The following is a 25,312-nucleotide window of genomic DNA, read 5'->3' as shown; positions in this document are numbered from 1 at the left end:
GTACCATCATACTGAGCTGTAGTCAGTTCTTTCATCAATGTGCCAGCCAATGACTTATCAGCAGATTTAAATCTGTCTTCAATAACCTTTAAATATTCCTTTGCGCTAGTTGCAATCGGTAATGAAGTCTTTATGTTATTTGCAATTGTCATTCTTATGAACATTAAACTAAGCCTATCAGATTTTTCCCAAGTCTTCATTTCATTAACTTGTTCTGCAGTACTTTCATCAGTCAAGTCTACAGGCTTTTCAACAAGTAATGCTAGATCAAGATCTAATACACCCAGTGTAAATTGCACATGCTCTAACCATTCTGAATAATTTGATCCAGATAGTACAGGGACACTTGAAGCATATGAATGTATATGCGGAAGTACCACTGCAAAAGATACATAACAACATTAATGCTTTGAGTTTATCAAAAATGATGAACTATTGATATCATCTATATTACACCTTTGGGTGAAATATTGACATATCTAGTGTTCACTCAAGAATATTTTGGAGGACCAATACCATCCTTGAGGAATAGGTATTGTTACCTTTGGGTATACAACCCTAAACTGCAAGGATATCTAAAATAGTATCATCCTACCCCATCACATAATTATTTGAATTAGATTCTCCTTTGGGATTATCTAAATCTCCTAATTATATGTGTCATTATGAATATTATTTCCTTAATGTCATTTAGGACTAATTCCTTAATATTATTTTATAAATCATTAATCTAGGTCACTTTGGTGGCTACAAGACTAATGCAATAACATAAAATAAAAATGTCCTATAAAATGACAAAACTTTTATTGTAATTTATATCACAAAAGTTTATCATCCCAGGCCACTTTGGTAGTTACTGGTCAGATAAAACTTAGGAAAATAAATTACAAATAATATTCATCAATTTCTTCAATTTTTGCTAAGCAATTCAATAATAAAACAAATGACCATAATAATTATTGAATATAAATGCAAAGCAATTCAATAATAAAACAATAATAATTATTGAATATTAATTCAAAACAGTTCAATAATAAATAACCATAATAATTATTAAACAAAAAATAATTCAATAATAAAATAACCATAATAATTATTGAACATTTATATAAAGCAGTTCAATAATAAATAACCATAACAATTATTGAACTTTAATAAAACTCATATAATAATTTCAAGCATATACATGTGAATAAATAAATGAAAATTCCAAAAAACAATAATTGGATTTTTTATTTATTTACCACATATATAATGAATAATTCATATGAGAAAACCATAAAATAAACTATAATTTATAGTTTTTTTTTTTAATCAAAATTAAATCCAATCAAATAATCAAAAATATAATCATGATTAAAATTAATCATAATTATAATAAATGATTTTTATCAATTTTTATAATTGAGAATATAACCTAAATTTCTCAATTTCATAATGATAAAAACCGAAAATATTTGATAGGATATAAATCGAAAAATATGCAAATGGCAGAACTGTAATTTGGCAAAAATTAAATCCGAGGGCAAAACCGTAAATATGTTGACAGGACATTAACTGTAATTACGATATTTGAAAAGGGTAAAATTGTAATTTTTCAAAAACCCTAGCCTCGAGGGCAAAAACGTAAATATGCCAAAAACCATAATCTGCCATCGCCGCCGCCGCTTGCGCGGGCGGCACTGCCGCTGCTGCCTGCGACTCAACCGCTTGTACGCGGCTGCGGGTTGCCGCCTGTACGCGACTGCCGCTTGTACGCGGCTGCGGGCTGCCGCCTGTACGCGGCTGCGGGCTGCCGCCTGTACGCGGCTGCGGGCTGCCGCCTGCGGGTGGCTGCTGCCTGCACGCGGCCGCCGCCTGTGCACGGCCAACTCACGCATGGCCACCACCTGGGCTGCCTGCCTGCGTGCGGCCGACCGTCACATGGACGGATTCTGGCCGTGTGCGACCGGGGTTCTGTGATGCCGTCGCATGGACGGAGTTCTGTGATGCCGTCGCACGGACGGAGTTCTGTGATGCCGTCGCACGGATGGAGTTCTGTAATGCCATCGCGTGGACGAGGGGGGTTCTGTAATGTCGTCGCACGGACGGATTCTGTAATGTCCGCATATGGGACGGGTTCTGTGATGTCCGCATATGGGACGAGTTCTGTGATGTCCGCATATGGGACGAGTTCTGTGATGCGTACGCTACTCGGCATAATCGCAGATTCGTAGCGAGGTCGACGGTGACCATTACTGCTTAGCAGTCCTTGGAAGATAAAGGTAATTAAGCATCGTAAATTAATTTACAAATCTAATGCATGATTTCAAAACCGGGCTCTGATACCAATTGATAGCATAAAAATCTGTAATTACGCTATGTCAATAATGCGGAAATAACCTATATGCCAGGATTGAAATCAATGCATAGATCTATAATAATTTGATGCGTACCTTTGATGCCATATGTTCAGAGATCCTGTAGATCTGCTAAGCACCGTCTTTAATCCAAGATTGTTGCAGGCTCCGTCTTTAATCCGATCGCACTGCGGGATCTGCAGGGAGTGCGGAGAGTAGACCCTTTCTCCTCTCTTCCTATCCTTTCACAGAACCCACACAAATTGGGAGAGAGTCGAGGAGAATAACTGAATCCTCAACGTCTATACGTGACGCTCTAACACACATAACCACCCTCAACTCCTAGAGATCCTGTCCTTTTATAGGCGAGAGCAGAGGGTCTACGATGAGATCTCAAAAGATTTCCTCCCATCAAGGATATCTCCGAGGAATCGTTCCGTAGTGGACTTAGTCTTAGCTAAAATATCTGAACGGAACCCAATTAGTTATTCTATTATATATCTTATTCAATTATAAAAGGGTCACATATTCCAACCCCACTGGACCCAGAACTACTCGTACCCAGGCCAGCTAATCAGTTGGGCTTTTTGAATCAAATCAACTCAGTAATTACCTTGCCTAATCATCGTCTTATGTCTACCACTTACAGTGGTTGCTAGTTCGTTCTAGTGTTCGCTTGGCCCTGCAGAAGGAACCAAGATCAGGAGGTAAAAAGATGCTTGTTTGGCGATGCAAAAGCCCTATAGCAACCAGCAGTTGCATCTCTTAATGTTAGTCTAATAATATTAACTGGCTTAAGTGTTTTCTATGCTTTCTGTGGCTTCATGGATGTAAGAAACCCAGAAAATGATAAATAAGAGCCCAATTTGGCAAAACCAGAGATCAACTCAGCAGATGCCATATATGATGCAAAATACCAACTGCTGGGAAAGGTCCTGTGCATCTGGTGACAAAAAATTAAATGCTATTACCAGATATATCAAGATTACTGAAGGATGTAGATGATCAAAGAATCATATTACTTGAATTTTGTTACAGGCTTACAGCTATCTGCTATCATCAAAGAGACGAGCGTTGTATTACATTTAACAGCAAAATACTGAATGCTTCTTCAAATCAATTCTATTGAAGACCATTAAAGTAAAGAAAGATCTGTGGTGTTCCAAGATTATTAGTTTGCATCTTGGTTTATCATCAACTCATCACGCTATAAACCTAACCAACAACAGATATATAAGTTACATGCTCAGGTAGAGGTACCGATAGATGGATTCCAATCAAATAGGGACTCCGAACCAAGATCCCGTCCAAATAAAACCTTCCCATGAATCTCACCAAAACCAACAGAACTCAAGCAACCAATATCCAGTAAAAGAGAAATAGAAGAGCTAACCTGAGCTGAAACGTTATTGGGGGCAGATTGGAACCCTGAAAGAACGCGACCGCCTCGGCGCCGCTAATCTTTCCATTCCGAACAAAATCCGCAACACGTCCATCGCCGCCGCAGACGACGCTACCCCACCGAGAATACCCGGATAAGAGGTCCGTCCCGAAGCAACCCAAGAACGTCGATTTAAGCGAGGGACCGATCGAGAGCAGGGGTTGGGAGGGCACCAGAGAGGGCGCACGGATGAGGGATCGGAGATCAGAGCTATTAGATTCAAGAGGGGTTTAATCCTCGGGAGGGGTGGAGAATCCGTTTGGCTGTTGATCAATGTGTGTTCTTTGTTTTGTTTCTTTCTTTTTCTTCTTTGGTGACGCTTTATAGAAATGTCTTTTCGTCTTCCTTTTTCGTTTTCACTTTTTTTTTTTCCTTCGTTTTCGAAGTCCATTCAATTGCAAGTCCAAAATAATAATAATCAGGGGAATTAAACAATATATATAGAAATATAAAATTAAGGGTGATTTTCTTGAAAAATCTCTTTTTTTCAAAAAAATATATCCTAACTTTTATTATCCAACGGTCTCAGCTTGTGATATCGTACTCATCGCTTCTGCTCCTGAGGTCCCCTCTCTTATTCTTGTTATCCCACTATCTTCACCCCGACTCTCTGTGTGTGTCTTCCCCATCCATCTCCTCGAGATTTGGCCCCTCCATTAACAAGCTCAATATCATCCTCCTCTCATATAACTCTGTCTATTTTCTCATTGTCTCTCTTGTTTTTATGTCTCTTAGTATCAACCTAATGGTTAAAGAGTGCATAACGAGATATATTAACAGTGACGAGCTACTTCTACTATGATGATGAAGAGTAGTTATTAGTTTGATGGGGAGTCAGTGATGATGAGATCCAATGGGAAGTGGAGGGGGAGGATGAGAGTGGAAATAGAGATGGAGGTAGTGGGGCGAGGAGGACGCTCTAGGGGATCCCAAGGGCAACGTCAATGGTGGTGGCACGAAGGTGGTAGGGTAGAGGCGACAAACGATATATAATGATGAGATTTATTTACGAGATTATAAAAATATGCTATCATTTGGAAAAATTAAAAACATCGGGCGAGAAGAGTTAAAAAAATACCTTTTTTTGAAAATCACTCTAAAATTTATATAAATATAAATATTATAAAAAGAACAAGATAATGATAAAATAATCAATAAAATAATATTATTGGATATACAATAAAACATAGCATAACAGTATCTTTTAAATATATTAAATAAATAAATGAGAAATTAAAAAAAAAACCACTAATAGAAAAATATTAAATATTAATTAGGCCTAATATAATTATAGCGACACATAAAATAATAAAATATGACTTTTATAACTAATATTTTAAATGTCTAACTAAAAATAATACGTACGATAAATTAAAACTTAAGAATAAAAGAAATATTATTTAAGGTGAATTTATGATAAAAACTTATCTTTTTCTGTTTTTCTTGATAGGTGTCTTGTTTCCATATTTTCCAAAGGGCACTCCTTATTTATTTGTCATAATTTATGAAAATATTAGAGTAGTAGGTGATTATACCATAAGGATTGGTCCACAAGATGAATCGATGTACTGATTTAGATTGGTTGTCACTATGATACAAACTGATCCCAATTCCCCTATCTATAAGATTATAATATTAAATACAGTATTTTTAAACAGACTTATAATATTAATTATTTTATTTTTATTAGTTATAAATAAAATAAATAAATATATTCCTTTGGATTCAGTTGAAAAATGGAAGAGAAGAAGGAGAAAAAGACAATCTTTCATCGTATTGAAAAGTAAGGACGGTGGGCAAAAAATAACCAAAAAAAAATACTTTTATAAAGAATCAGTCAATTATTTTTTGAAGGAAGGAATTGCGTTGAGATTCGGGCTACCGCTTCGTGTTGCGATGGACTGAGCGTCCAAAACAGCGCGAGTCAAAAGCCTGCATCATTACCATTGCAAGGCAGGAATTGCGTCGAGATTCGGGCGACCGTTTCGTGTTGCGATGGAGTGAGCCTCCAAAACAACGCGAGTCAAAAGGTTGCGTCATCTCCATTACTTTCGACTGCATTATGCTAATCTCAACTCCGAATTTGGTATATTTCGACGAAAGAATCAAACTTTATATCATAACTCGGATAATAATATGAATTAAATCATCATTCTTATGTGAATCCATTAATTGCACTGTGAATGCAATTGGCCAGGTGACGTCTCCTGCACGTCACGATTCGTGCTCCTCCACCATTGACATCAAACAAGACAAGAATCCAAACGTGGGTTGACCTCGTAAAGTGGTCGGCGCTCACCCGCTCTTTCTCCGCTTGTTTCTCTTAACACATGTTTCGGATGGCACACTGATACTTTCCGCGTGTCCCAATCAGAAGCTTGAGAACCGTCACTTCATGATCGGACGGTCCACACCAAAAGGTCGGCTGCCGCCCCTGACCTACGTGAGTGCCGGCCTGAAGTAAGAGAGAGATACATATCTATATATAGATATATATCCCTCTCATCATTCCTCGTCCTATTTAAACTTGTTGTTTGGGAGGAGATGGTATGAGCATATAATTCCATGTCCCTGTTGTAGTAGGGGGCTCGGAGGAGAGTTGAGGAGGTCACGAGAGGAAGAAGCCTTCTTTGCATCTTATTTGTCGTAGGAAGAGATCATACTGTTCTGTGTTGATTTGGAGGAACTCCATGGACAGCTTCCTCGTAGATCGATCACAGTTGAGTCCAAGAAAGGTTGGTCTCGCTGATACCGGAGGAGGATTTGTGATGAGATCCAGACACAGTTCTGTGAACCCTTATTCTTCCTTGCCATTCTTTATCCAGCTTTCACCAAACCATGATGGTTTTAGGTCACAGCTTTGCTCCTTTCTTCCTTCTTCATTTTGCACTGATCGGGCGTTAATTCCTCCTCCTCCTCCTCCTCCTCCTCGGCCTCTTCCACTCCGTCAACCTCCTCTTCTCCCCCTTCCACCACCAATTCCGGGACTGAAGCTAAGCAAAACGAACAGCGATACTGGCATGTATAGGTCGAGAGATCACAGGATGAAGCCGAAGCCTTCCGTGAAGATAACAAGAAAGGAGCCACCGCCGAAGGCTGCTCACAAATTCCGCGATCCCAAAGGAGAGCGTAAGATGACAGTAGAGAAGGTAACTGCGGTTAACAACGAGGAAGGAGAAGAGGTGGCTGAGTCGATTTACTCCCTCTCACCACCTCCCAGCAACCTACCTTTGCCAAGTTTCCTCCTTAGCAGTCACAGAGACACAGCCACCCGTTGCTGATGCATAACAATTACTCCCTCTCTAAAGATCATGTACTCATGCACTTTCTTTTACCTTTTCTTTCGGATTCTACTCTCTTGCTTCTTCGCCGGAGGGAAGATGAAGAAGTATAATGTATAGTTATGGATGCTTTGTTTGCTGAAAAGTATCACTTCACTACTAAGGAGGAGAGGGAAATTTTTTGTGAGGGCTTTTCTTTTGTGTGAAAGTGTGAGCTGAGATTATACTTCTAAATATCAGCTTCGAGTCAGTCCGCACTTATCTTTTAGATCGAGAAAGGAAAGAGAAAAACTATGACTCTTATTGTTGGGATCACTAACACCTTCCAGCTTCGTAATCTTGTAGAACATCAAGAGGGCATCAGTTTTTCTTATGCCATGCACTTCATAATCTTTCTTGGACTTAACATAAAATATATGAAATGAAATTTTTTTATGCTAAGATTAAAATTAAATAATATTATATTAATTTTTACGATACATACATTTCGATGTCATCGAAAGAAAATCTCAATCATCGTTTTTAGATCCAAAAATCATTATCAATATGTAATGAGAATTAGACTCTTCTCTCACATAATCTAACACATGTAATCTACTCATGTTTCTTAAAACTGCATTTGGTTTAGTGCTATATTCATGTTTCGTGTGTAAAAACTATAATCCCATGATCTTTTGATTTAATGATTTTTTATAAAATAAATTTTAATTTAAAAAAAACCTTATACATCAATAAATAACTCTGCCAAACAAAATTCTGATTTATCTTTCTTACCCTTTTACTAAGATCCAAATATTATAGTACACCGTGAGTGAGGTGCATAAACATTAATTCAGAATTAATATCTATCCATTACAAAGATACATCTTTATCATTAATAGATATGAAGATTAAAATCAAATTTATTTTTCTTATTGACATTTAATTAATTATCATTAAATTTCTACTTCATGCACACGGGATTGTAGCTTGACTTCTAATGATCTCTCAGCTTAGCTCCAATCTACAAGTTCAAGTCATCCCAAGATATCCCGTGATCCTCACAAGAAAGCATGATGTATACATAGATCCATCCATACTTCAAGCTTTCACTTTGTTTCTACTTCCTTCACGCTGTAAACTTTCAGCCGTATGACAAATATAAGCATATAAATACATCACATACAAAATACATACGTACACCATTGTTAAGCTTTAGGCGTCTGCTTCGATCTCACTGCAGTACGTTTCCTGTCGTGTAGTTCAATTCTGCATTGATGTGATGAAGCTAATTAAAAGTTTACGCTAAAATGCCTCTTCCATCCAACATCATTACCCCACCATAAACTTTCTCACCAATTTTCTATAGTGAGTTACTTTCAGCATTCTAATTCTTATAGTTTCAAAGATTATATTATGATTCATATACTTATAAAAATAGAATATTTAGTTTTATTTCTCCTCATGTCGTCGACTCTATTGATAAAAATACTACACGTGTTCAATGATAAATCGAAGTATGACAGAATCAATATGTACTCAGTGATAATTCCTACGATATTTTCATCAACAAAAACGATGACGTAAGAAGAAACATATTTAAATATTTTACTTTCATAAGTATAAGAATCTCAATGTAACTTTTGAAAGTATAAAGATTGAAATACTAATGATAGTTAATTACATGGGATGACCTATAATTAACCCAAAAAAAAGTGTACATGATATCTTACCAATTTAATTTTTTGAGGCCAACAAATATAATATTCAATGAGGATAATAATTCATATGATGAATATTCTACACTAACTCGCTATCAAGTTCTAATGAAATATTCTTAGAATCAAACCCGATAACCTTCTAATTATATATAATAGGACTATTATATTATAAAATAAACCTCACTAAATATGATATAATTATTCTCTCATGTAGATATTTTTTTCATAGAAAATTAGTGATAACTTAAGTATCATAGGGATGTTGATGAACATACACCATTGAAGCTATTTTTTTGTAAAAGGTATACATATTAAAATCGAATATACTAACAAGCTCATCAAGATCTTTCGTTTGGTGAGGAGAACCTACGATGTTGTCTCTTCCAAAAAGTGAGTCAGATCATATCAAACTGTCAAATAATTATAATTGACATTTATTCCTATTAAATGAAGAATCATATATCCGTATATTATTTGTATTCAATTCATATAAATATATTTTTAAGGAAGAAAAATGAATATCTTATTAAAAAACATTCCTTCGATTATTATATATTATTATTATATTATTATAAAATATTCTTTCAAAAAAGAGAATATTTTTTTCTAAAAAAATGAGTTTAGCCTCAGCATATAAATAAGATCTACTAATGCACGAGATTCCGACGAATATGGAGTTTAAGAAGGATGTATAATTTTATCTTTAAATATTTTTTTAAAATATTTCTATATCTCATACTATTGTCTCAAATATATATATATATATATATATATATATATATATATATATATATATATATATATATATATATATATATATATATATATATATATATATATATATATATATATATATATATATATATATATATATATATAATTTTTTGTTTTTGTCAATTTTAGTTCTTCTGTTACCCACCTAATAATATAAAGCAACAGATATCAGCATCAAGTAATCGGACAGTTGATATCCAATAGGCGTTTAGCAGCAGTTAAGCAGCTCCCATCACCGTAATACCTCTCCTGCACGTTATTGCCGCATCTATCCGTTGCATTGGTCGCTATGGGTGGCCGGTCATCTCGTGTTTCCCGCGACAAAGGTGGCGGGTACTCTCAACCGAAGCGCGCGCGTTCTCTCTCTCTCTCTCTTACGTTGGAGTCTGGTGATCGTCCTCAAGTCGCGGGGGCACTCTGTTTCTTCTTCTTCTCCTCCTCCTCCTGTCCTTTTTTGGTTGTTGTCCAATGGCTGCTTCTGTACTCGCTTCCTAATTCTTTCTTGATCTCTCCTAAATCTCCTTTTCCTTTCCGGTACTAGAAAACTGCGGCTCAACTAAGCTCCGTCGTCATCATCGTGTGGCGGTAGATCCATATGTCGAAGGGAATGCTCATCCTGGGATGCGACAAATAGGTTGAGGGAGAGACTGGTGGCCTCTGCTCTTTCTTCCACATTTTTGCGGCATACATTGAACCATCTGAAAGAGTGCTTTCTGGGAATCCAATTGGAAGGCAGCGCATGGCCGTGCTCGAGGGAGAGAAGCAGGGGGAATCCCGGTGTATAATGGTGGGTCTTCAAATGAACGCCAAGGGCAAGGAATTGCTCGATTGGGCAATCCACAAAGTCGCCGAGCAAGGAGACCGTGTCATGGCCGTCCATGTCTGCCGTGATTCAGGTACTTCGATCTGACGAGCACACCTTGTCTTTGATTGCTTGCCGATGACGAGCTTCTCTTTCAGATCTGAAGAAAACGACCACACTGTCTTTGGCAAGCACGTTAGATGACCATCTGGCATCCTATCAAGGCATTTGCAGTCTCAAGCAGGTGAGTTTGTGGGCTTTCTCATCATGAATTCGACGAAGAAATAGCGTGATCTTTTACCGATGCGTGGCCTCCAGGTTGTTCTTGTGGGACGGATCGCTCGGGGAAGTTCTATTAGGAGAGCGCTGGTGAAGGAGGCCAAGCAATGTGCAGCCATCAAAGTGGTGGTTGGAATGAAGAAGAAGAGCTCATTTTTGTAGGTGATAGAAAGCCTCTGTTGTGGAACTCATTGTTGTGTTTGCTCTCCTTCTCTGTGGAAATCTGATACAGTTTCCTTCAGTCGCTCAGCTCCACTCGCCAAGTATTGTGCTAAGAATCTCCCTCCGACCACTGCCTTGATCGCCGTTCGAAAAGGAAATGTCGTCTTCGAAAGAGGAGCTGCCAAGCCATCTCCAGGTGAGTTCCTCCAGATTCTCTGTCCTAACGAAATCTCTCGCTGGATTCGGAACTCATGGAGTGTTGTCTCTCAAGAATCACAACGCCGTCAAAGTCTACGGAATCTTCTGTATCCATCTGAAGCACTCGCGATACGGAAGCATGAGGAGAAGACTGTTGTAGAGGCCTCGAGATCATCTGACAGCAACCATGTCAAAGGGGAAAAGGTGGAAGCGGTTCTGAGCTCTGTTACGGTGCTGATGAGACAGCTGCCGGAGCCGGTGTTCGGGTGTCCTCTGCTGAAGAAGAAAGCAGCACTAAGAAGCATCGAGGTGAAGCGGGCCAACCGTGCTTGGAGACTGTCGCTTGTCCGGCGGGTGATGAACTTACCGGCTCGAACTCTGTCGTCGGCTCAACCATTGTTGCTGCTAATCGAGGAGTTGAACACGGTTCTCAGTGGCAGCAACTCGAGCTGCAGATGGTTTCAGTATGAGGAGCTCCAGAATTCAACGAATCGGTTCTCTTCAGGTTCTCCTTCTAAAGCACAGACATCCTTATCTAAGATGTGCGATCGGTGAGTAAACATCAAATTGTTGCAGAGAATTTGATTGGGAATGGAGGATGCAGCCGAGTGTACAGAGGCCGGCTTGGGAATGGACAGCAGGTTGCTATAAAGTTGTCAAAGCTATCCGCAGAAGCATCAAAAGATTTCCTTTCGGAGGTCGATATCATCACCAAGCTGAGGCACCTGCGCGTGGTTCCATTACTGGGCATCTGCGTTGGGGAGCACGCTCTCATTTCTGTGTACAGATACTTCCCCAATGGAAGCTTGGAGCAAAATCTACACGGTTAAGTTACCACAGTTCTCGTGTTACGGCTTCATGGCTTTCTTCTGCTGATGTGCATTAGACGAAACACAGGTGACAAGGTGAAGCATCTGCTCCCGTGGGACAGGAGATTTAGAGTGGCGACGGAGATTGCTGAGGCTCTCAGCTACCTTCACCATGGCTGTCGTCGACCAGTGATCCACAGAGACGTCAAGTCTTCCAACATTCTTCTCAATGACGAATTTGAGCCTCAGGTAATGTTGGTCATCGTGTTTGCAGCTCCAAATTCTTGTACTGACAAAGCCTGCTCAACAGTTATCGGATTTTGGGTTAGCTATGTGGGCGCCGACAACCGCGACCAACCTGACACAAAGTGATGTTGTTGGGACCTTTGGGTGAGTTCCTTTCGATCTCAGCCGTGTGCCAAAATTACAACGACAAATGCATGCTTGAGTTGTAAATGAGATGATTGCTTTGCAGATACCTTGCACCCGAGTACCTCATGTATGGGAAGGTCAGCAACAAGAATGACGTCTATGCCTTCGGCGTGGTTCTATTGGAGCTGTTAACAGGAAGAAAGCCGATAGATGATGGGAATCCTAAAGGCGAAGAAAGTTTGGTGATGTGGGTAAGGACCTTCTCCCCCTCGATACCATTGCATGTCTCGATTGCTAACCAAGCACGCAAATGTTTCCAGGCGACGCGAATTCTGGAGAGAGGGGAGCTCATAGATCTGCTGGATCCCAATCTCGGTACGAATCATGATAAAGGTGAGGTGAGCAGAATGATATTAGCTGCATCTCTTTGTATCACGAGGGTACCTCGTATCCGACCTCAAATCGACAAGGCAAGTGAACCATAATACTTTTTTTGGTTAGGAACTGGATCTGCTGATGACCATTTGTTGTGGGTTATAGATTTGCAGCCTGTTGAAAGGGGAAGAGGACATGGAGACATGGATAAGCAGCCAAGCGGATGGGATGTCGGAGGTGGTAGATTGTCCAGACGACGAAGCCTATCCGACTCCGAGCCTCGCATTGCTTGACGTGGACGACGATGCATCCGTCGCCAGCGTCGAGCAGAGTCACTGTGGTTCCTGGGAGGCGTACCTGCGAAGTCGATGGAGCCGTTCTTCGAGCTTTAATTAGTTGCTATATACACACATAAATCTATTATATATGTATATATATTGTGGATTTGTGCGTGCGCATCAGCATGCCGGTAAAAGCATAAAGCGAGAGATTTTTATTAGTACGAGAAAAAGAGGTCAAAAGAAATAATAACTATTGAAATGTCAACCACAAAAGTGTTGATCACTCGACGCCATCATCCGTACTCGTTGCCTAAGAGGATAAGAATACATACACGAATTCGACTTCGTCCTCAATCAAAACCCGTTTGCGGTTAGGCAGGGGTCCAAACATTTTGGATCAGGACAAGAACTCTGAAGGGAACTGCAAGCATACAGCCAATCCCAAAGAAAATAGATGACACCTTTTTTGCTCGGCCTTACAATGCAGCATATTCTCCCGATCTTTTAAAATGTTGGCTAGGCTACAGAACATGTTTCTGACTGCATCGATTCATGTCCCTTGAATTTAAAACGGGACTGTATAAGGCAGCTGATACATGTCGAATTCAGGCAAGTAGCGGGCTCGGGACTGCGGAGAAGAAATGGCATTACTTCCACTTCCATTGCTGGATTTGCTCTCAGCAGCAAACGAACTGGCGCCCCGCTGCTTTGGAGCCCCAAACAACCAGTCGTCGCTGCCTGCGTCTGAAGACTCCAACTCCAACTGCAATGGCGATGGATTCCAATTCACTATTAATTCATCAAACTTTTCCTGTTGCCGTGTTCTGCTGCCAATCCTTTTCGAACTAGTAGTTCTATGCGAAGGTGCAGCTGCTTCTCGATCAAGACCCGTTTCCACAGCCGTGCCTGAAAAACATGGCTGTTCATCAACTGCAGGACGTTCATCAGCTATCTGCTTTGATTTGTTGTTGACTACCACATTCACTTGCGCAGCTGTTTGAGTGTCCCGTGGCTCTGGACCTCTTTGCTTCAGCGATGGAAATGGCACCTGTGCATCTGCTTGCCTCACGGACGGTAATGGTGGCTTTGGCTCTCTTTGCTTCAAAGATGGCACTGGTAGTCGTGCATCTGCTTGCCTCAACGATGGTAATGGTGGTTTCGACTCTCTTTTTGTCAATGATGGCAATGGTAGCTTTGTGTCTGCTTGCCTCACCAATGGTAATAGTGGCTTTGGCTCTCTTTGCTCCAACGATGGCAATGGTAGCTTTGTGTCTGCTTGCCTCAACGATGGTAATGGTGGCTTCAACTCTCTTTGCTTCAACAATGGCAATGGTAGCTTTGTGTCTGCTTGCCTCAACGATGGTAATGGTGGCTTTGGCTCTCTTTGCTTCAACGATGGTAATGGTGGCTTCAACTCTCTTTGCTTCAACGATGGCAATGGTAGCTGTGCATCTGCTTGCCTCACCGATGGTAATAGTGGCTTAGGCTCACTTTTCTTCAAGGATGCCAATGGTAGCTGTGCATCTTCTTGACTCACCGATAGTAATGGTGGCTTTGAGTCTCTTTGCTTCAATGTTGGCAACTTAATGCGAATGATAATTCCTTCATGAAGAAGAGAAGAAAACATAAGTGTCATTGTTTAAAATTATGCAAAGCTCAAAAAGAGGGAACACTACTTGAAGAAAAAGCTAAAATGTACCATGCTTGTTATGACCGGAATCAGAGGGCAGAAGTTTTCTCCTCTTATTGCTGTCCTGAGAGCTCTCCGGGGAGTCGTGGGAATACTGAATGGAACATGGAAGCTCATGTTCTTCTGTAATGCCACTTCTCTCCAGCTGCTGGATAACATCATTGCTGGTCTTTTGGCTGAACAAATTCTGATCCAACTTCTTCTCTTCACGCTTTCTCTTGATATGGTTCTCCTCGTGCTGAGAGTTCACAAGCTTTTCATTGGTCTTCTCCCTCTCCTTTCTCTCCCTCTTTTTTTCTTTCTTCTTTGCCTTTTGGCTTTCTTTTTGGAGCTTCAGTGCACCAGAAGAATAGTCAACCCCAGCAAAGAATATACAGTGGGGAAGCAAAGTAGAGAGGCACACCGGAGAATGTATTACACAGGTACGAGTCAATATAATAGGACACTCTTTAGGCTTCAATAGCATGATATTTCACATTGAGCAGAAAAGTCCAAATAGAATAACATTCTTCCAAAACCAGTTCTTACAACTCAATCTCCTAGTAAGATATATTAGAGATTCTTCCTGAAATCCCAAACCAATTACCAGCAGTAAAATCTATTATAAGTTTGCATACAACAATTGTATCCCCCAATTATAGGATCGAGATGCCTATCTCAGAATGTTTCATATTTTATATTTTGACACATCTATCTTACACAAAACACCCAATCGCACAGCTGCTAAAAAAATCATTTTTGAGAAAAAAAACACTCCAGGTAGAAAGGGCAGAACGGTAATGTAATGAGGAGAGGAAAACAGGAAACACAATCACTATAGCAATATATAGCCAATCATTTAACTAATATTTAGTTTACCAATAAGAACTTAGGAACCTTTGCATCTTTGATACGTTCACCCTGATTACTAAAGAAAATAGTAAACCAAAACTTTTCTACGCACTATCATTCATTCCCCTAAGACTCAATTTGCATTAGCAGTCAAACTATGAAGAAGTCCTGTCAAGAGAGTGACCAAGAATATTATAATTACAAGGATCTTTTTTTTTTCTTTTTGGTCATAAATCCGTTGCCGGGATTTGAACCCGGATATCTGTTCAAGCTCAGATATTCCAAAAAAAAGTAACAACGGATATGAACTTCAACCAAACAAGAATTTTCAACAATACAGATTGTTAACATTAATGTTTAGAACTAGAGAAAAAGCTTTACTGTTAATAAATTGCCAATCCTCTTAGATCTGACTGCATTTCTCAATCTCTAAACAAAATTCTAACATAATAATCTGATAGCATTCAAAACTCAGATGCTATGCTTGAGACATAAGATGGAGTTGTTTGCTAATAAACTTTATTAGGAGACTAATATAATTAGACCTCTCATGATAATTAATATAAACAACCATTTCACTTTAAGTGCAAATACATTGATGAGAATCCAATGGAATCAAGTCGTTCATCTTTGCCTTGAAATTACTATGCCACAACCGGAACATCTAAAAAGAGAATACAAAGAAAGTGCAACTACTACAAGGGTTCTTGATAGTATCCATGATTTCCATCAAATGACTTCCACCAAAATACTGGTCCGACAATTAAAAGAAAGCGCAAAAATAACAGGATCTGTTGCAAATGTGAATTGCTTTTTCATAGTATACCTACAAATCAACTCCTAAGGATTTCTTTTAATCGACCACATCAATCATATCAAGATCCAATTCGGAATTTCTTAATCTGACATCAGAGTGCTCCCCATACCTGTACCACATCTAACCTTGGCAGATCCACTTTTAATTGCTTTTTCATAGGAGATCTATAAACTCAAAGCTCAAGACTCGTGTAGAGAACCGCTTAATAGTCTTGTAATTGACCTGAGCATCTCATCTACCAACCAACAACTCATCTTCATAAGAACTCCATAGCCATCCACCAGAAGAATAACAAAAAACCAATTTCCTAAACAATACTATCTACGGAATAAAATCCAATCATATTGTGGTCGATTACAATTCCTCTATCCATTTGACATATGATTACAAACTTATGAACTCCAACTTCGCAAGAATTCGTTCGATCTAAGACTAAAGTGACCAAGAGATCGTGGCGACGAACGGATCGCGAATAAAGGAAGTCGAGCAAGAATGCAAGAAATCAATCGCAGCGGCATTGATGCTCAACAAACCTTGATTGATTCGATCAAGGACTCTTCGATGTGCGGCGGATGGTACGGAAAGCACCGCGACATCGTGCTCCCACTGTCTCTTCCTCGCTCTCGATCGAGGGGCACACGGATCAAGGCCAGAGATCGATCGAGGGGCAATCGAATCAAGCGACTCAAAGCAAGCGGGATCGAAGGCGAGTGGGCCGCAGATCAGAATCAGGACGGGGAAAGCGGCGGAGACAGAAATAAAAGAAAACTAGGGTTAGAGCTCCGCCGACGGAGGAAAGAGCAGCCTCAATTCGGGGCGCGGAGGCCATATTTATAGAGGGAGGAGAGTCGTGCCGGTTTCGGATTCGCGGTACTCTGTCCCGCGGGTCTTATAAGGATCACAGTTGCGCTCGCTTCTATTGGCCATTTCGGGTGGGTCCAACACGGGATTCGCCTTCCGAAGCTTCGCGGCACGCGGTAGCGCTGGTCCGGCGAGGCCCACGTGGAATGACCAACCGCCTCCGTGGGCGGTCTCACGTGCTTGCCACGTGAACGATAGGAGGGCCTCTCCCGTCTCGATGAGACAGGAAACACATAGCAGGCTGTGGCCTCCCCACCAGAGCGCTGTACCAGGCGGCTGAACTCGGGGGCATCGATGTACCCTGTCTTGGCCAAAAACTCCCTGAACCCCGCACCAGTCTCCGTGCGTCGCACGTAAGGAGACGATGGGGGTTCTCCCGTCTCAATGGAGACAGGAAACATACCATAACCTCTAATTGAAGCTTTGGGTCGCGCACCAGCTCTGTGTGCCAGGCGTCTGAACTCCGTGCGCGTCGTTGTACCCTGTCTTGGCTGAGACAGGTGAGTCGCACGCCATGTCAGAATTCAAATCCTCATGGCCTCGACGTCGAGTTCGTGACGACCCATCGCGGCTAATCGATCACATCACACACAACCTTCCCTATATATATATATAGAAATTTAGGCTATTATTATTCTCTCTCCACTTCCTTGAATAATAAAAGATAAGATACAAATGTCATTATTTATTAGGATTAAAAAAACGATTACAAAAATAACTCTCTACATCCAAAAAAAGGTGAATTTGAAAGTCTTAGCAAGATTACAACTGTCTTTCTATAGAAGTCAGAAATGCATATAACTTTAAACAAGTTCATCAATTAGAAAATACCTATATAAGCATTAAGTGATGAACTCTCTTGCTTTGAGGATGTCTCCTAAGTTAAGTGAATCACTTTCTACTAAAATTGATTATATGATATCATCTTAAATTTTTTTATTAACTAACTTGATCAAGAAAAAAAAATTTTAAACTTATATATAAGATAGCATCGTATCATTCCAATTATAACATTCAAGAGATGTGACCCTAACTTAAATCAATAGTAATATAATTCATCAACAATCTAATCTAGAATCCAAACTAACATTCGATGACACTGAGAAATCTTAGTCAAAATTCATATTTATAAAATATGTGTAATTTATAATCATACACCACATCACTTAAATATTTTTAAAAAATTATAAGCTAACTTAATAAAACATTAACCATACTATTAAAACCATAAGCATAAGAATTTATATAATCAAAACTCCAACTATTTATCATAAGTGTATATCGTTAAAAAACTAAACTTAACATTTACCATAAGTGTGAGAGGTTTGTTTGAAATTTTTACATGATATATCATTCCAAAATTATCGAACATTTTACTATATGCAAAATATACTTATATAACAATAACATATCAACTAATAGGATTTGTCCAAAATCTAGATAGCTTTTCACTACCTCGGCCTAATTTTAACTTTTTAGTGACAAGTTAATTTAAAAATTTTATATAGCGACAAAGTGAGCATATAAAGTTCAATAAGCGACTAACATATTTATGGTGAAAAAAAATAATTTTAAAAGAAATTTAGTATCAAAATACAAGGCATGATACAAAAATTTATAGATATCTACTCATAGAATATAGAATTACAATATTATTTCATTCAAAGCATGTTTTGTTCATAACAAGAGGGTAAAGAGTAATTAGAGCATATCAATAATATAAGAAATATTTCAAAGTATATCAATGACATATGAAACATTTCAGAGTATATCAAAAGAATAAATATAAAACAGAAGCTCAAATATCATATTAGACGTTGCATTCATTTTATTCTCATCAAAATCGCACGTAGAAACATATAACCAAAGCTTTGAATATCATATCAAATATATAGAAGGTGAAGTAGGATATCAAATATAATCTTCAACATCTGAGAGTGTCATTTATCCACGGATGGATGAAGCCAAATGGGGCCGATAAAACATTATGAGTTTGAAGTATATACCATTTATCATTTCTAGCAAAGGTCCAAATAATCCTTTTACTATTTTTAGTAAAGGTCCAAATAATCCCACAAATATCAGAGTATAAAAAGATATTATGAACAATACAATTAGCATATATCGGAAGTATATGTGAAATAACGAAACATACATGTTCATATACGAAACAATACGATGCAAACATAATTTTACATAATAGATTCATATATGCAAATAACTTAAGGATGAGTATACAAGAATTCAAAGTAATAATATAAAACTTAATTGAAAAAAAGATTTTAGCTTAAATCAATTTCCAAAAGGATGAAACAAGAATAGGCAAAATCGATAAAAACTTAATTTTGGTCGAATTTGAGAGACACATTTCATGAATTATTTAAATAATCAATTATACTTCAAATTACTCGAAATGATTGCATTTGAAATATATATTAATCTACTTTCACAAAAATTAAGTTTTATATGAATTGAAGTTTCCAACAAAGAGTTACAAATAATTTAGTGACAAAAGGTCAAAAAATATTATCTCTATTTTACCGAATCCATAATGTTAATTAAAATAAATATTTTAGTAGGCATTTATACTCCAAAATTTTCAAACCAGATATACATAGAGATATTTATGAGTCTAGTTTTTAATAAAGTATATTTTACATAAATTGAAAATTTTAATAAAAAGTTATAAGTAGTTTAGTATTAAAAGGTTAGAAATTATGACCTTTGTTTTACATAATCTATAAGGTCAATTAAAATAGAAGTTTGGATTGACACTTACATGTATGAGTTTATTTTCACATAAATTAGGTTTACCTAAATTAGAGTTTAGTACAAAAAGTTAGGTCTAAAATAATAATTATCAAAAAAATTTAGATTCATGATTTTATATTAAACGAGAGAAATATCTTGTGCTAAACTGAAATCTTTTAAATTATTTAGAATTAAAATAAAAATAAAGATTAAGATTTTTATAAAATAGGGTTAGAATACTTATCTTTGAGAATTTTTTATCTCAAATGAGAAGATTTGAGAAAAAAAACCCTATGCTCTAAATTTTCTTCTCTTATTCTTCTTTTTTCTTCTACTTCTTTCTCTCTTCCTCTAGCACACATCATTAATTAATTTTATATATATATATATATATATATATATATATATATATATATATATATATGTATATGTATATATATATATATATGTATGTATATATATGTATATGTATTTATATATATGTATATGTATTTATATGTATGTATATGTATTTTATATGTATGTATATGTATATGTATGTATGTATATGTATATACATACATATATACATATACATATACATATACATATATATATATATATATATATATATATATATATATATATATATATATATATATATATATATATATATATATATATATATATATATATATATATTTATTTATATTGGCCAAAAGGCACGTAAATGAGCCGAAAACATTGAGAAGAAAGTGAGCGACGGATATCTTCTTCGTGAAGCTGTCCCTTCTCCACTCCACGAATTCAATTCCTTCTCTCCCATCCTCGTTCTCCTCTCCTTTATTCCCGTCTTTTGCTGCTACTGCTTCTTCTTCGTGTCCTCCTCCGTGTTTATATAACAGCAGACCAAACGAGAAGCCGTCAGGCTCCCATCACCTCCTCCACTCGTTGTTTTGCTGCATCTCTCTGTTCTTTGCGAGAGCTTTCTTAGGGTAACACAATGGCTGATCCGGTGGTGAACGCAGAGTACCTCAAGGAGATCGAGAAGGCCCGCAGAGACCTCCGAGCTCTCATCTCCAGCAAGAACTGTGCTCCTATCATCCTCCGCCTCGCGTGAGTTAGTTTCGCTTGATTCTGCAGCTAAATCTGTGCCTCTCGAACTCCATTTGTTTGCCTGTGCTCCTCCATCTTTATCTCCTCCACTATACTGCGTGTTAAATGCAGGACATTTCTGTTGGGTAAAAGGCAGAGTCTTCAAGATTAAATAAAATATTAGAATGATGAAATATGAGAATGAAGTTTAGAAATAATAAAAATATATTTAAAGAATAAGAGGAATTATATTTGTCTCTAAATTTTTATTAATTTAGGGTTTGCAACTCTATTTATAGGGCCTGGAAATACCCCAATGGTCTTCATAAAATGACATATTTTGAAGGAACATGTTCATAAAGAAAAATTAATTACAGTAATTGATGCTTCCTTAGAGTAGAATTAGGGGATTAGTGTTGTTGTTACCCAGAGGAAGGGATCTACCAACTGCATCAACCATTCAACACAAGCAGGGATTTTTTGGTAACTCAATTTATGCTCTTGATAGTGTCTATGGGTATTTAATTTCTATATTTTGGAATGCAAGATCATAAAGTTCTTGAAGTTAGCTTGGTATATCTTAAGACTCTCATGGCTTCTCACATCTGCTGCTTTCTGCAGATGGCATGATGCTGGTACTTATGATGTGAAAACAAAAACTGGTGGCCCTAATGGTTCCATAAGGTTTGAGGAAGAGTACTCTCATGGTTCAAATGCAGGACTTGAAATAGCTATTGATCTTTTAGGTAGCCATTTGCATCTTAACACACCAACAATACATGTCCAGATTACAATCTAATGTCATCTGCTCTCTGTTCTTTGCGATCTCAGAGCCAGTGAAGGTCAAACATCCAAAAATCACATATGCAGACCTTTACCAGGTACTGATTCATTACAGAATAGCAAGCAAGATAGCATTTTTCTTCTAGCATTTGGATACATAAGTCATCTTTCATCCTATCTGAAACAAGATTTGGTTCTTCAAGGGAATCAATAATCTTTTACTACTAGATTTATGTTATAAGTACTGGAGAGTAAAGTGAGGAGGACGAATGAATGCATCTGTATGCTGAACATGATGTTATTAGCAGCTTGCTGGAGTAGTTGCTGTGGAGATTACTGGCGGACCGACTGTTCCATTTGCTCCAGGTAGAAAGGTAAGGTTTAGGTATTTGACAGTGCTCTTCTTCTTCCAGGAACTGCAAGCTCAATAACATCCACTGCTTCTTGTGCCAGGACTCATCAGTTTGTCCAGAAGAAGGCCGTCTTCCAGATGCAAACCAAGGTAATCATCTCCAGCATCTCTGCAATTGGTTCTTGTATTTTCGAGTTTTCTATCAGGTAGCATGTACGGGTCAAAAAGTATTATCGTCAATCTCATTTTACTTTGTCAAAGGTGTTTTTATTTCATATTTCTGTCATGCCAAACTCGAAAATTTTTCTGCTTGTATGGCATCGTGCAAAAACAATACCATTCTCGTGTGTCATCGGTTGATTTTTGGCTAACGCTCTTACGGTGCAAAACGGCACGGGGTGAGACATTGGTTATATGTCGGAGGGGCGATGCAATATCTTTAGTCTATCTATTTTTTTTTTATGAAAATACTAAATTAATATTAAGTTTATATCGATCTTCGATACCAATACTTTTGATGCAGGTGTTTCGCATTTGAGGGACGTCTTCTATCGCATGGGTTTGTCAGATAAGGATATTGTGGCACTCTCCGGTGGCCACACACTGGTAATTGTCTCAAGCCATTCTGCTTTGTACCCATATACTACTGTATCACCATCCTCGAATGAAAGGAAGTTTCTTGTGCTTGGTGATAAAGGGAAGAGCTCATCGAGAGAGATCAGGATTTCTAGGCGCGTGGACAAAGGATCCTCTCAAATTCGACAACTCCTACTTTGCGTAATGGTTATCTCACTGTCATCAAGTTCACATCAAGCAGCCTGATCACTGTTCTTCGTCCTGTATCAGGGAATTGGTGAAAGGGGAAAAGGAGGGGCTCCTTCAGCTTCCGACAGATAAGGCTCTGTTAGACGATCCTGTCTTGAGAGACTACGTCGTGCTATACGCCGTGGTAGCTTCGATGCTTGGTTTCGTTGTGACCTTCCCCATGCAACATTGATCTCAACATTGACGTAGTTTGATTTCTTTTGGTAGGACGAGGATAAATTCTTCGAAGATTACGCAGAATCACACAAGAAACTATCAGAGCTGGGCTTCACTCCACCTCGGACTTGCCTCACGAGGGGGAAGACAAGAAGCATACTACAGCAAGGCGCACTTGGCGTTGCAGTTGCTGCTCTGCTGCTCGTTCTAAGCTACTTTTATGAGATCAACAGGAAAACCAAATAATCTACTAAGGTTTTAAGTTGGTGGGATGGAGTTGATGCTTCACAAACGCATATTGTAATGATCTATATGTTGATGATGAATCATATCGTTTGCCTTTGTTCTCCAATCACATCATCGTCTTCTCCCCTGATCTTGATCGGAGGAACGCATCAGCTGCAGTGGAGGCCATTCCGCTGCTCATTTGGCCCTCTCTTTGATCACATCGAAGCCCATCTCGGTAGGATCAGTGGCTTGCACTTCGTAGTGGATCCCTTCGAGCAGCCTCCTCAGCCCTTGCTTTGAGGTAGCGTACAGTATCTTCGACCTGATCCTTGATGCCGTTGGAGACCTGAAAGAGTAGCAGAACTCTGTAGATACAGATCTGAGTCTCAGCATCAAAAGCAGATGATCTTTGCAGTACATTGTTAGCAGACATGAATCACATAATAGGTAGTGATGTTGCACGCAGTTCATCCATGTTTCTTGCAGCTTTCTCTCAGCAGATCCGTGAGAGAGAGAGAGAGAGAGAGAGAGAGAGAGAGGAGCAGACCATGTGATGAAGAAGATCTTGCTCTTCTGGCAGTTGTCGACGCTGAGGAAGTCGAAGTCGAAGACGGCGTAGCGGCAGTCGTCGTTGGGGAGGGAGGCTGCGAGGCCTTCGTAGCCTTCGCCGGGACGGCCCACCTTGTCCACCATCACCTCCCTCGACTTCTCGTCGATCTTGTACACCACGTACCGGCTCACCTTCTTCCACTTCATCTCCATGAAGGAGCTCAGGCACTCCTGCTTCACCCTCATCCCCTCCGTCGCCTGCCACCCACAAGCCACAGTCGTTAAGGCAACAACACCCAGGAAAGCTGGTCACCGCTCGTGACGTCGGCGTCGATCGGAATTACCATCTTGAAAGCCATGGCCATGGTCTCAGAACCTTCCGTCCCAACCTCGCCGCTGGTCGCTGCTGATCCGGGCTTCAGACGTTGATTTATAGGCTGAAGGTTGAAGATGATGGCTTTGTCGGATTGTTGTCATCAAAATACTATAGTATTTGGTGAGGAACTCGAAGAACATTAATGAACTCTTCCGATGACTCTCAAGACAAATTGGTGAGCAGGAACGGTGGGCTCTCGAGGATCATTGCGGTGCACAATTCCGGGGTCAAACATGACGCGCTTAAAGAACAGGGAAAGATGTTCTCGTCCTAATCACGAATGCACGAAAAGTGTTTTTCATGTTGTCCAAACGCTAATCAAATGGGAGAAAAAGAAAGGAAAGAGGTACAAAAGCAAGAGAATCTTACAAGAGACTTACTGTTCAAAGATCATAATATCAACTCAATTATTTTGTGGTTCTCTGATGGTCTGTCTACAGGTCTTCGAGATCCATGAATCGACTTTGTGCAAAGCCTTCAAAGGGTCTCCATCAACAGCCAAGTCTTTGAATGATTATTCTTCGATCATATTAATTATGGGAATCCAAAGATAGTTACCAGTTTGACAGAAACAGGAGTTCAGATCATCTGATGCAGTCCTCACACTAGAATTCGGAGTTCATATCAACTGAGACCTATAAAACTGGAACATAAGCGTATGATTCCACTGAAATCAACAGCAAATAGATTTAGGTTGAACAGGACCAGTGGGAGTACGGGCTCAGCATTGGATCCACCAAACGTACCACATAGGGTGCTTTCTGTTCATGCTTTGCTTGAAAGCCAAGGCAGCCGATGGGGTGGGGGGAGAAAGAGGGGCCCATGTCCCCCATCCACTGACAGTAAAATCTTGAGCATCAAAGTGGACACTCACAGTGTACCACACCCAGCACGAGACGATAACAACAGCCACTGCTCATCAAGTTGATGCTACTTGGAAGAACTGCTGTGTCATGGGGAAGGCTTTTGCACTGTGTTCCAAAAGTGCTACTGTGACATGGGTAAGGCCTTTGCTCTAGTTTTGTTAGAAATATTTGTGTCTCTCTCTATCTTTCAAATTTAAATTAGATTACGAGGTTAGGGATTATGAATTCAAGTATGAAATTTTTTTTGTGATTTAAGATTTATTTGTTTTATAAATAATCTTATGTATCTTTAGTGAGGATGAGAAAACATACTTAAAAAGTTTGAAATTTATGAGATAAG

At 38.8% G+C, this 25,312-nt stretch overlaps 4 protein-coding genes across 8 annotated transcripts; 2 read left to right on the top strand and 2 right to left on the bottom strand.

The window, feature by feature from the left end:
- Positions 1 to 9,800: 9,800 nt before the first annotated feature.
- On the top strand, positions 9,801 to 12,936 carry LOC135637785 (protein kinase STUNTED-like). 4 transcript variants are annotated; one of them, XM_065150578.1, is made up of 11 exons: positions 9,804 to 10,431; positions 10,496 to 10,581; positions 10,656 to 10,774; positions 10,859 to 10,974; positions 11,050 to 11,481; positions 11,553 to 11,801; positions 11,874 to 12,034; positions 12,096 to 12,175; positions 12,261 to 12,408; positions 12,478 to 12,550; positions 12,698 to 12,935. In XM_065150578.1, exons 1-11 carry the CDS (start codon positions 10,275 to 10,277, stop codon positions 12,823 to 12,825), a joined length of 1,749 nt encoding a protein of 582 aa, XP_065006650.1. In that variant the 5' UTR covers positions 9,804 to 10,274; the 3' UTR covers positions 12,826 to 12,935. The 4 variants fall into 4 exon arrangements, with proteins under 4 accessions (XP_065006649.1, XP_065006647.1, XP_065006650.1 ...); XM_065150576.1 differs by having other exon boundaries at positions 9,805 to 10,431; positions 12,478 to 12,627; positions 12,698 to 12,928; XM_065150577.1 differs by having other exon boundaries at positions 9,801 to 10,431; positions 12,261 to 12,550; positions 12,698 to 12,936.
- A 109-nt stretch (positions 12,937 to 13,045) lies between these two features.
- Positions 13,046 to 16,965, bottom strand: LOC103985793 (uncharacterized). Of its 2 annotated transcripts, XM_009403629.3 has the most exons (3): positions 16,685 to 16,965; positions 14,513 to 14,834; positions 13,046 to 14,415 (listed from the first exon to the last, which is right to left on the bottom strand). In XM_009403629.3, the coding sequence occupies exons 1-3, from the start codon at positions 16,745 to 16,747 to the stop codon at positions 13,379 to 13,381; spliced, it is 1,422 nt and encodes a 473-aa protein (XP_009401904.2). In that variant the 5' UTR covers positions 16,748 to 16,965; the 3' UTR covers positions 13,046 to 13,378. The 2 variants fall into 2 exon arrangements, with proteins under 2 accessions (XP_009401904.2, XP_009401901.2); XM_009403626.3 differs by having other exon boundaries at positions 14,513 to 16,965.
- Positions 16,966 to 20,572: 3,607 nt separating this feature from the next.
- On the top strand, positions 20,573 to 23,305 carry LOC135637788 (probable L-ascorbate peroxidase 4, peroxisomal). Its single transcript, XM_065150583.1, has 9 exons — positions 20,573 to 20,858; positions 21,459 to 21,583; positions 21,669 to 21,718; positions 21,929 to 21,994; positions 22,074 to 22,122; positions 22,496 to 22,578; positions 22,670 to 22,749; positions 22,819 to 22,921; positions 23,005 to 23,305. Exons 1-9 carry the CDS (start codon positions 20,746 to 20,748, stop codon positions 23,197 to 23,199), a joined length of 864 nt encoding a protein of 287 aa, XP_065006655.1. The 5' UTR covers positions 20,573 to 20,745; the 3' UTR covers positions 23,200 to 23,305.
- LOC135637789 (actin-depolymerizing factor 5-like) lies at positions 23,235 to 24,356 on the bottom strand. The gene is made up of 3 exons (XM_065150584.1): positions 24,075 to 24,356; positions 23,729 to 23,988; positions 23,235 to 23,527 (listed from the first exon to the last, which is right to left on the bottom strand). The coding sequence occupies exons 1-3, from the start codon at positions 24,093 to 24,095 to the stop codon at positions 23,377 to 23,379; spliced, it is 432 nt and encodes a 143-aa protein (XP_065006656.1). The 5' UTR covers positions 24,096 to 24,356; the 3' UTR covers positions 23,235 to 23,376.
- Between the last annotated feature and the right edge of the window lie 956 nt (positions 24,357 to 25,312).

Source organism: Musa acuminata, chromosome BXJ3-5, assembly GCF_036884655.1.
Source record: "Musa acuminata AAA Group cultivar baxijiao chromosome BXJ3-5, Cavendish_Baxijiao_AAA, whole genome shotgun sequence".
NCBI lineage: Eukaryota > Viridiplantae > Streptophyta > Magnoliopsida > Zingiberales > Musaceae > Musa > Musa acuminata.
The sequence above is the reverse complement of the archived record's forward strand: the minus strand, read 5'-3'. Positions and strand labels throughout refer to the sequence as shown.

Excerpts from the sequence above, each read along its gene's own strand:
- LOC135637789 (XM_065150584.1), bottom strand. The coding sequence starts at position 24,095 with ATGGCCATGGCTTTCAAGATG. Across the intron at positions 23,989-24,074 it reads TGGCCATGGCTTTCAAGATG|GCGACGGAGGGGATGAGGGT; the intron begins GTAATTCCGATC and ends TGTGGGTGGCAG. Across the intron at positions 23,528-23,728 it reads AAGATCTTCTTCATCACATG|GTCTCCAACGGCATCAAGGA; the intron begins GTCTGCTCCTCT and ends CTACTCTTTCAG.
- LOC103985793 (XM_009403626.3), bottom strand. The coding sequence starts at position 14,969 with ATGCTATTGAAGCCTAAAGAGTGTCCTATTATATTGACTCGTACCTGT. Across the intron at positions 14,416-14,512 it reads TTCCGGTCATAACAAGCATG|GAATTATCATTCGCATTAAG; the intron begins GTACATTTTAGC and ends TTCTTCATGAAG.
- LOC135637785 (XM_065150575.1), top strand. The coding sequence starts at position 10,275 with ATGGCCGTGCTCGAGGGAGAGAAGCAGGGGGAATCCCGGTGTATAATG. Across the intron at positions 12,035-12,095 it reads ATGACGAATTTGAGCCTCAG|TTATCGGATTTTGGGTTAGC; the intron begins GTAATGTTGGTC and ends CCTGCTCAACAG. Across the intron at positions 12,176-12,260 it reads GATGTTGTTGGGACCTTTGG|ATACCTTGCACCCGAGTACC; the intron begins GTGAGTTCCTTT and ends ATTGCTTTGCAG.
- LOC135637788 (XM_065150583.1), top strand. The coding sequence starts at position 20,746 with ATGGCTGATCCGGTGGTGAACGCAGAGTACCTCAAGGAGATCGAGAAG. Across the intron at positions 20,859-21,458 it reads CCTATCATCCTCCGCCTCGC|ATGGCATGATGCTGGTACTT; the intron begins GTGAGTTAGTTT and ends TGCTTTCTGCAG. Across the intron at positions 22,123-22,495 it reads TCTTCCAGATGCAAACCAAG|GTGTTTCGCATTTGAGGGAC; the intron begins GTAATCATCTCC and ends CTTTTGATGCAG.